Source organism: Mus pahari, chromosome 3 (assembly GCF_900095145.1).
Source record: "Mus pahari chromosome 3, PAHARI_EIJ_v1.1, whole genome shotgun sequence".
In the NCBI taxonomy this organism is placed as follows: Eukaryota; Metazoa; Chordata; class Mammalia; order Rodentia; family Muridae; genus Mus; species Mus pahari.
The window spans coordinates 55,319,931-55,330,816 of NC_034592.1; the positions used below are offsets into that span (position 1 = coordinate 55,319,931).

At 40.4% G+C, this 10,886-nt stretch overlaps 1 protein-coding gene across 1 annotated transcript in view; it reads right to left on the bottom strand.

Moving 5' to 3' along the window:
* The window catches only part of Abcb11 (ATP binding cassette subfamily B member 11), a 99,047-nt gene that overhangs the window by 41,445 nt on the left and 46,716 nt on the right, over positions 1-10,886 (bottom strand). The window contains exons 11-17 of the mRNA XM_029536736.1: positions 10,115-10,228; positions 7,327-7,437; positions 5,962-6,087; positions 5,119-5,322; positions 3,680-3,850; positions 3,071-3,263; positions 1,108-1,177 (exon numbers count right to left, since the gene is read on the bottom strand). Of these exons, the coding sequence (XP_029392596.1) occupies positions 1,108-1,177; positions 3,071-3,263; positions 3,680-3,850; positions 5,119-5,322; positions 5,962-6,087; positions 7,327-7,437; positions 10,115-10,228 (989 nt within the window). The remainder of the gene's footprint in view (positions 1-1,107; positions 1,178-3,070; positions 3,264-3,679; positions 3,851-5,118; positions 5,323-5,961; positions 6,088-7,326; positions 7,438-10,114; positions 10,229-10,886) is intronic.

Sequence of the window (10,886 nt, forward strand, 5' to 3'; positions counted from 1 at the left end):
TCTGGCTATTATAAATAAGGCTGCTATGAACATAGTGGAGCATGTGTCCTTATTACCAGTTGGAACATCTTCTGGGTATATGCCCAGGAGAGGAATTGCTGAATCTTCCGTAGTACTATGTCCAATTTTCTGAGGAACCGCCAGACTGATTTCCAGAGTGGTTGGACCAGCTTGCAATCCCACCAGCAGTGGAGGAGTGTCCCTCTAATGATGATTTACAGTCTCACTAACAGCGCATTCCAAAATATGTTTTGAAAGTGAATATTTATAGATATAAGCCCAGGAAAATAAATGTCTCATTAGAGGATGTCCTCTTTAAAAGCCTAAACATCCATTTTATTCCATCCAGTTAAGAAATGGTTTGAGTCCAAAGGCATCACCCTGGGAGCAGAAGTATTAGTAATTTAATTGCCTCTCAGTAAGGATAAAGAACAGAGCTAAACTGATGAAGATAGCCTTCATGTAGGAGTGCTTCCAACTGGTTAGGATTGGTGGGGAAAGAATAGGTGCTTGGCACCTTTGCTTGTTTGTAGTTGTTGACATTTTTTCCTCCTGAGACAGGGTCTCACATTGCAGTCTAAGCTAGCCTTCATTATGTAATCTTTGCTACCTCAGTCTTCCAAGGATACAGATATGCATCACAGTACCAAGTTAACATAGAGAAACATAGCTGGAGAAATGGCTTAGTGGGTAAGAGCCTTGGCTTCTCTCCAGGTTTCAATTCCCAGCATCCACATGATGGTGGTTCACGACTATCTGTAATCCGGTCTTGTGGACTACAATTCCCACTTCTGGCCTCTGTAGTCACCAGGCCTACACACGGTGCACCAAAATATACACAGGCAAAACACCCACACACACATAAAATTAAAATTAAAACAAATAAAATCTCTATTCTAAGCTCAGTATCAGGAGAGCCTTTCAGTATGGCCCTCTTTCAACAGATTGAGAAGACTAAGTTAAATGAATTGACAAACTCTTAGATCCCAGGATCTGGAGTCTGCCATAGGGTTTCCTTCTTGGGCCTGAGATAGTGCCGAAGCACCACATGTGCAGAAGGTTCCTAAAAATATCAACAGACTTCAAAATCACACGGCTTGTGCTTACCTTAAACTGTCCCGATAGCTGCCTCTGGAAAAGGTCCTCTCAGGTGTGTCCCCTTCGGTTGTATCTTTTCCTATTGAACACATGAGCCATTCCTTACAACACACAATAAGCATGGCCTTATTTACATAGAATAGTTTTCTGTTTGCCTAGGAGGTAATTACTGCATTGGATACCCAGACATCTTGTTAACTTATTGCAATAAAATAATACAAACTTGAAATTTGTCCAACATATTCTCACAAACAAACAAACAAACAAAACCCAAAATACTCAGTAAGATCGACTTGTGTGAAATGGGGGCTTCTCTCCTGTTTCCCCAGCCCCATATCTCTCATACCTGATTCTGTTCCCTTTTTCCCCTCGCCCTCCCCTCTCTCACCCAGGTCCCTCCCTCCCTCCCTCTTCCCCCTTCTAAGTGTGATTGAAGCATCCTCACTTGGACTGCTTGTTACACTTCTTATGGTCTGTGGATTGTATCCTAGGTTTTCTACACTTCTTGGCTAATATCCACTTATCAGTGAGTGCATACCATGTATGTCCTTTTGGGTCTGGGTTAGGAAAGAAGCCCAGAGAGCCAGGAAAATGAATGGAAATACACAGCCTCAGAGGGAGAGGGGTGGAGGGACCCTCTAGACAGTGCCAGAGACCTGGGAGGTGAGAGACCTCAGGACTCAATGAGAATGACCTTAGCTAAAATACCCAACAATGGGGAGAGGGAACTCGAAGAGTCCTCCTTCAGTAGATAGACAAGACCTCAAGTGGAAGGACAGGGTTACTAACCCACAGTCAAAATTTCTGACCCAGAATTGGTCCTGTCTAAAAGAACTGCAAGGACAAAAATGGGGAAGAGACTGAAGGAAAGGCAGTCCAATGACCAGCCCAACCTGGGATCCATCTCATGGGGGGGGGGGTCACCAAGACCTGACACTATTACTGATGCTATATTGTGCTTACAAATGGGAGCCTGGCATGGCTGCCCTCTGAGAGGCCCTACCAGCAGCTGACTGAGACAGATGACGATACCTACACCCAACCATTGGACTGAAGTCTGGGACTGCCTGCTATGGTTGAATTAGGGGGAGGATTGAAGAAGCTGAAGGGGAGGGTGACCGCATAGGAAGACCAACAATCTCAACTAACCTGGTCTCCAGGGAGCTCCCAGAGACTAAGCCACCAACCAGGCAGCATACAAGGGCTGGTCTGAGGCCCCCAGCACATACATAGAGGAGGACTGCCTGATCTGGTCTCAGTGGGAGAAGATGTGCTTAATCCCCAAGAGAACTGAAGCCCTAGGGAAGGGACAGGCCTGGTGGGGAAGACACACCCTCTCAGAGGTAAGAGGGAGGAGGAATGGGATGAGGAACTGTGGAGCAGAGGACCAGGAAGGGGGAGCAACAGCTAGAATGTAAATCAATAAACTAAATAAATAAAATTAATGGGAAACTAGCAGATTTTTACAACTTTCTTAGATTTTATGTGTTAAACATGTACAATAGCTATGTTTAATGATGTTCATGAGTTCCCATGAGAGATGGTGGAGAAAAAGTGGTTGATTAATTAGCTCAGTATAAACACTAAGTCTGAAAGTTCAGATGGAAAAAAAGAAAGCACCATAAGGTCTGGAGTATTTACCTCCATTTGAAAATAAGTGCAAAACATTTAGTCATTTTTTAATTCATGCACTAATAATGAGAATCCTTCATATGCCTGACTCATCTAGGCAGCCTGTCCTGCTTAAAAGATGGTAGAATTGAAAGCAAAAGACCTTGGATTTAGTTAGCTCTATGACTTCATCAGGTAACTTAGCCTTCTTCTTCTTTTTTTCCTTATTAACTGCAAAATGTTTACTGGGCTTTGTAAGAATAAGTAATGCATATTCACGAACATATACATTGAACCAGCAGAGTAAATGTTAATTATTTATTTAGTATAATATACAGGCCAAAGAGAAAGAGGTACTTGCCTGTTTCTTTGTGAGAATTATCTTCTTGGCTTTGCAGGGTCACAAGCATGAAGTAGACACCTTTTCTTTCTAACAGTTCTTCATGGGTGCCTCTTTCCACAGCTGTCCCACGCTCAAAACCAATGATCACATCTGCAGATCTGACTGTTGATAGGCGATGGGCAACTGAGATGATTGTGTGCCCATGTTGGCTCTGTAAGAAGACAAGATGTACCTTTAAACAAGACTACAGGACAGAGCCAATGCCAACCTTCATACTCTCCCTGAGTCCACAAGGAAATCAGCTTTGGACCCTAGAAATATCCTTACACAGGCTGTGCATATATCAGAAATAGCCAACAGTTTCTTGTAGCCATAAATCACATCATAGATTGACCTTATTGTCGTAATTAATCAATAGTTTAATAAAATGAGGATAAATCATGTTGCACTTCATATGAATTTTAATTTTATGTTGCATCTTTGGTGAGTAAATCACAACTATATCCTATTCAGCTAAATAGGTGGTAATTGACCAATATTTTATCAATTTTCAGACTGAATATATTGACCTGTTAGTATCACTCCCATCTGGAAGAGGCTGTAAAAAGGAATCAAGTCTTCACACACCTTATTCAGTGCTCCCTGTACTTTGGCTTCACTCTCATTGTCCAGTGCTGAGGTAGCCATGTCTAGAAGCAGGATCTTGGGCTTCCGTATGAGGGCTCGGGCGATGGCTACCCTTTGCTTCTGCCCACCACTCATCTGGCCGCCTCCTTCTCCAACTAGGGTGTCAAATTGCTAGAAATCATGAGGAAGACACATTTGATGGTGTCAGACGGCGATTCTTTGAACTTTTTTCTCCAGTGTGAATTTTTACAGGCCCAACTTTTACTGAAAGAAACATCCTTTACTGAAAGAACTAACCAATCAATATTTGTATGTGAGATAATTAATACATTGAAGTGTGTGAATGTTCCTTTTTTTTTTTTTTAGTTCATGCTGAAATAAAAATGGTTAGCCAAAGTGAAAATTGATTGGTCTTGAAAAATCTATCCTAGAGGACTAAGTCACGTGCCACAGTCTTGTCTCTTTTCTCCTGATGAACACAAAGCAAACATAATGCTAAAGCTGTCTTTATGTTGTGAACAAAAGATGAAGCTGGTGTTACACTCCTGCTGTCACAGCAAGTCCTGACTGAGGATATCCCACAGAACTGAGTCCACACTGAAGTCTACCAATGGAGCAATAGAAGTCAGATTCTTGACTTTCTCAGTATCAGCAAAGAAGGGCTAAGCTCCTTACCACTGACAAAAAAGCATGGTGCTGAAATTCTACATATAGAATATGTATAGATATATATCTACATATCTCATGTAGTCCTCACAGAACCCCAGAAGGCAAATAACTATTATTTGCCTTAATGGTTGAACAAGGAAATTCTGGACACAAAGGGTTAAACTAGCCTGCAGGTAGCTCATAAAGCTAGGTGGTGGAGACTTTGGCTTGATATTGAGGCAGAGTAATTCTAAAGCGTTATCCTCATTAGCTACTAGGCTATAGCATCCTCCTAGTGACAATGCTATTCAAAACAGTGACTTAGAAGGTGTGGCATTTGAATGAAAATGGTCTCCATAAACTCGTAGGGAGTAGCATTATTTAAAAGGATTAGGATGTGTGTCCTTGTTGGACTAGTCGTGGCCTTATTGGAGGAAGTATGTCACTGGGAGGGTGGGCTTTGAGGTTTCAGAAGCTCAAGCCAGACCCCAGTGGCTGTCTATCTTCCTGTTGCCTGCAGATCAATATATATATATATATATATATATATATATATATATATATATATATTTCAGAGACCTGTCCAGCAAAAGAGACATTTTTAAAAGATAGAGCTCCACTTTCATAGATGCTAACTGTATAGACAGTGCATTTTTAAGTGAAAGGAAAAGCATAGGGCATTTCCAAGCATAAATCTAGAGCGTGCCATTAAGAATTTAAAGACTGAAGATTCAAATGAAAAGGACTAACTTTGATGACTTCTGCACTCCCCTGGACTGTAGGTAGGGTACCTGTGGCAGGGCCATAATGAAGTTGTATGCATTAGCATCCTTGGCAGCTTGGACTATGTCTTCCATTGTTGCATCTTCTTTACCAAAGCGGATGTTTTCTGCGATAGTGGTGGAGAACAGAACTGGCTCCTGTTCCACGACCCCAATTTGATCTCTCAGCCACCGGATGTTAAGAGAGCGAATGTCATGGCCATCCAGAGTCACCTAGAGAATAGAAGAACATCACACAGCTTAGTGTCCTTCAAGATTCAGAACCATAAAGTTAGGCGATACTTGACCTCTGGGGAGAATAACCAGAGTCTAAGAATACCAGAATAGAAACAATTTCCATGGAACTGTGCCTGTTGTACCAGGATGTCAGTGTGCAATTGAACTGAGTTTCCCTGAACAGAAATTCATTGTAGAAACACAGGTAGTGTAAGAGTTACTTAATATCTCATTGCTAGCCTCAGAATGGGTACATTTTTAATTTCTCAGGAGAGTAACCAGTTGTTCACCAGACTCTGAATATGTTTATTGTCTTTTGGCTTGTGTCCAAAATTGTATCAAAAGATACAATAAAAGTAAACAGTAGCCTCTATCTTGTATGTGTGTTTTATGATGTATCTTGCTTTGAAATCTGGATCATAAAATAACATTTTGCAGCTCAAAACAGTTGAAACTACAAATGTGAGCGAAAGAAAGAAAGAAAGAAAGAAAGAAAGAAAGAAAGAAAGAAAGAAAGAAAGAAAGAAAGAAAATGTTTAATGCTATATTTTTTAAAAAAAAAAAAATCAAATTGACAACACCACCACTGGTTTTTCCTTACCCCTCCATGTTGAGAAGTTTCTGGAAGATACGCACCATGCCTTCACAGGGGTCGTAGAATCTCTGGATGAGCTGTAGCGCTGTGCTCTTCCCGGCTCCACTGGATCCCACGAGAGCCGTTGTTTCCCCTGACTTAATGACCATGCTGAGGTTATTTAAAATCTGACGAGGGAAGAACATTTTTTAAAAAGTTCGTAATGTCATTGTGCACCTAACCAAACAATGAAGCCATACAGAGGGTGCTTCGTGAGGATTTGTGTCCTGTATCCATGTCTCCTGCATAAGTGCGAATGTGTATGCATGTTTACTTATGCCCCATAGCACTGTCCATATATCAACAACCAAAGAAGACTGACTAGAAAGAGGCTTTACCGTTAGCACTTTGCTTAATAGCTGTGCCAAACAATAAAAATGATAATGTAATAACACTGGTAAATAAGCAAGGGTCACCTTTAAATTTATGCCTCAAAATCTAATTTAAAATACATCTGACGTACTAGGATACCACAAGGAGTCGATCTCAATTAGTTAAATAAGAAGCTCCTGTAAGTCACAAGTGTAATGAAAATTCATGGACAAAGGGTCAGAAATAAACCAATTTGAAGATGATATGTTTGTGAGTTTATTATTTGGATAAGTTTGCCTAGTAAATGTGTGTGCTGTGTTTCTAGGTCTAAAACTCTGTGAAGGGCATGGACTAAATGTTAGCAGGTGAAGTTAGGATTTAGTTTTGTGAGTATAATGGAAATATTATTAATAAAAGGAAACCAGAGATGCTAAGTTCCGGATGAATAATACAAACATTATTTCAAAGTCAGTTCATTCAAGAGAGCTGATTGGAGAATCCTTTAGAGTGGAGTTACCTCTAATGATATTGCCCCATAGGTGCTAGAAAACAGTGTATATCCCTCAGTGTGGGCCCTGGACGATCACTGAGCACAAATGCAAGAGAGCAACAGCACCAGGTTGCTTACCTGTAAGGACTAATGCAAAGCTGCTCATAGCTGCTATCTCTACTGGTCACACTCCCTCCCTCGTTCTGCCCCACCTTCTGTGGTTTCCAAGGAGGCGATGATTGGACACTGCGCTACTTACGTGTTTTGATTCCCTTACCACATACACAGAATGGCAGAATCTGCCAGTCATTTCAACAGAGGACCACGTGACTTAGCCCACTCCTCGTGCCAGACCGTGTTCCACCCAGAGAGATTCGCGCATTATAATCATCGCTAAGAAATGCACTGTATTCCTAAGTTGGCGCAATACCAAAGGACACTTTCAGAGAAACACATTCCTGTCCGCTGTTCCAGAAAACTGAGTCAGCACTTAGAAACAACTGTGTGGATCTGGAGATTGAGTTACTCAAGAGTCCAAAGCATCAGGCCAAAGGTACACACTCACCGTCACGTCTGGTCGAGAAGGATAATGGAAGGTCACATTGTGGAACTCAATTTCCCCCTTGATTCGATCTAGCTTGTAACCATCTCCTGACATGTAGTCGATGACGGGTTGCTGGAGTGCAATACAAAGATATTGTACTTGTGACAATGCATACCACGTGCATGTTGTATCCCTCTTGATATTAGTTAACGCACAAAGTAAAACTGGGGCTGGAGAGATATCTCAGTAGTTAAGAGCACTTGTTGCTCTTGTAGAGGACCCCAGTTCATTCCCAGCTTCCCCATGGTAGTTGGTTCACAATCTGTAACTTTGTTGCCAAGGCTTCTGAGATTCTCTTTCTCTTTTTGACTTCCACAGACACCAAAGATGCGTGTAGAGCACATACATACACACAAGCAAAATATACAAAAAGTAAAATGAATAAATCTAATAAAAAATGTAAAGCATAGCCTTTCTGGACAAAATATTGCAGAGATGTCTAAAGATAAATCGCTTCAATATTTCATATTTACAAGAGTGATACCAGTTACTACTTACTGTTGAGGTTGCTGAGTTATTATTATATTACTGTATATTATTATTGAATGTGACTTAATATTGATATATTATAACTTATTGATATAATAGCAGTTTTATTTATTTAATTACTATTACTTGTTAATTATTACTATAAGCTTATAAGTTGCTGATATTCTATAATATTATAAAACATTGTTTACTGACACATAATATACAATATTAATATGATTAGTATTTATTATAATGTATTATATTATTGAGATGATGGGAGGCAAAGTACAAAGTGTTTTAATGTACCCTTTGCATTTACATTGTTGCTATGTTCTAGTTAAACAGGGAGGAACCTCTGAGGGGCTAGTAGCACTACATTTGGTAGGCAATGCAGATGACGAGTACAATTAAGTGACCACAAAATGTTCCATATCACCAACTTCCAACTGTACCTTGACCTCACTCTGCTGTTACTAGTGAGACAGATCTAAAACAACCATTCTGGCTAACCAGATGAGGAAGAGGGCCACCTCTTCTTCTTAGGACACTCCAGGTTCAACTTTGTCCATCGTTTACACTAGTAATAGGAATTCATGACCATAGCCCCCTCAGAGGATATACTGGCGTCTATTTTCTTCTTCTCAAGCGTTTAATAAAGATAATAAAATAAAATGCAAATGCCTTAATTCTCATCTGTTTACATGGAAGCTCTGCAGGCATCATTTCATTTGAGACTGTGACAGTCCTAAGAAGGTAACATTAGGAAAGGTCAAAGGGGCCGGCCAGTGGTGCCGAATGCCTTTAATCTCAGCACTTGGGAGGCAGAGGCAGATGGATTTCTGAGTTTGATGCCAGCCTGGTCTACAAAGTGAGTTCCAGGACAGCCAGGGCTACCCAGAGAAACCCTGTCTCAAAAAACCAAAACCAAAACCAAAACCAAAAACAAAAACAAAAAGCAAAAACAAAACAAAACAAAACAAAACAAAAAAGGTCAAAGGGATTCAAAGAGATGGCTTAGTGATTAAGAGCATTGACTGCTCTTCCAGAGGTCCTGAGTTCAATTCCCAGCAACCACAGGGTGGCTCACAACCATCTGTAATGGGATCTGATGCCTACTTCTGGTGTGTGTCTGAAGACAGTGACAGTGTAGTCATATATATAAAATAAATAAATAAATTTTAAAAAGAAAAGATCAAAGGGCTAGAAAGATGTCTCAGTCATTACTCGATCTTCAGAGGACCCAAATTTGAATCCCGGCTCCCACAATAGGAGGGAGGCTCATGGAGTCTAACATTTCTGACATGCATTCACATGCACAGACAGACAAATAGACACATATACAAACACACAATAAAAAACAAAAATAAAACAAATCTTTTTCAAAGGGAAAATATCAACATATTCCAGGTCATGGAACTCACAACACAAAACAGTTTCTTCAGGTAGATAACAATCTCATTGTAGCCAAAAAACAAAAACAAAAACAACAACAACAACAACAACAACAAAAACAATAACAAAAACCACTCATAGCTCAGGTGACCCATGGTTCTTGGTCCATGGCATTTTCTCAAAGAGAAAAAGGAGCAGAGTCCCATCTTCCTTCTGTTCTTGGTCTGTGGTTACCTGACAGGATTTTCAATGTCTGTCCATAAATTAACCAACCATATCCACCCAGGGATACTAAGGTCCTTTATAAATGTAAAGAGACTTCCTGCCAGAAGAGCATCCAGGCTTGCAGGCATGATCACAAGGCTTTTCCCATCCCTCCAGTCTTTGCTCTGGATGACTTTGTTCATTCCCACTGGGCTTTCTTAACTCCTTGAGTCCACCAAGCTCTTTCCCAACCTAGATGTTTCTCAACCAGGAATTCCTTTTTTTTTTTTTTTTTTTGGTTCTTACTTCTCAAGTCTCCCATTCTAGCCAGTCATAACACCTTGTCCTATTTTATCTTTTAGTGGATTTAGTACTGTCTGGATGTTATTTTTAAATGTTTATTTCTTTCTGTGTGTGGTAGTGCACACCTTTACTTCTGACACATACACCCACAAGCCAGAGGCAGGTGGATCTCAGGGCCAGGTCTATGTAGCGAGTACCAAACTAGCCAGGACCACATGGTGAAACCCTGTCTCACCGAAACTGTTCCTTTTTTTTTTTTTCTTTTTTTTTTATGGGCATCTTCCAGTATAAGTATGACAGCAGGGACATAAAGTGTCCCAGCTATTAGGACCTATCCAAGCACATACCCCATTAACTATTACTTTTGACTTTTACGTACCCTGTCTATTGTTTGAAAAATACTGGAAGCTGCTGAACACCCAGTGGAGAAGATTTCCAAACAAGAAGATGCATGGCCAATATTCATAGCTGATATTATGACACAGAGGAAAACCTGAAAAAAACAAAAACAAAACCAGAAAAAAAGCCCCATAGTTTGCATACATTTTTGCAGTTTGTAGATAATGATATTTACCATTTGAAGTGTCCTTACGAATTCTTAAGATTTCTCAGAAATATTATTAAAGTTAAGAAGTTTAAGGGCTTTTCAGAAATATGTAGAATTTTTCACTTTGTAAAGAATTTCTCCATAGTTATACTTTAAAATACCTTGTTTACCTTCTACAGAGTGGAAGAACGGAGCGAGCAATACCAACAGGCAGAGACCAACAGTTCCTGACTAAGCTTTTAAAAGACCACCCTCTCCAGTGACCTCCCACCTCAGCAAAGCAATCCTTCCTGGGTTCTAGATCTGAGCTCAGCAAACACATTCTATAAAAGCTCACTAATAAACAGTTCAGGCCATATGGGTTCTGAATCCATGTGTAAACAGACCACATGGCACATAAGCAAGTGTAGCAATGTGTAAATAAATGACCATGGCTATGTGTACTGGCTAGTTTTGTGTCAACTTGACAAAGCTGGAGTTATCACAGAGAAAGGAGCTTTAGTTGAGAAAATGCCTCCATGAGATCCAGCTGTAAGGTATTTTCTCAATTAGTGATCAAGAGGGAAAGGCCCCTTGTGGGTGGGACCATCCCTGGGCTGGTAGT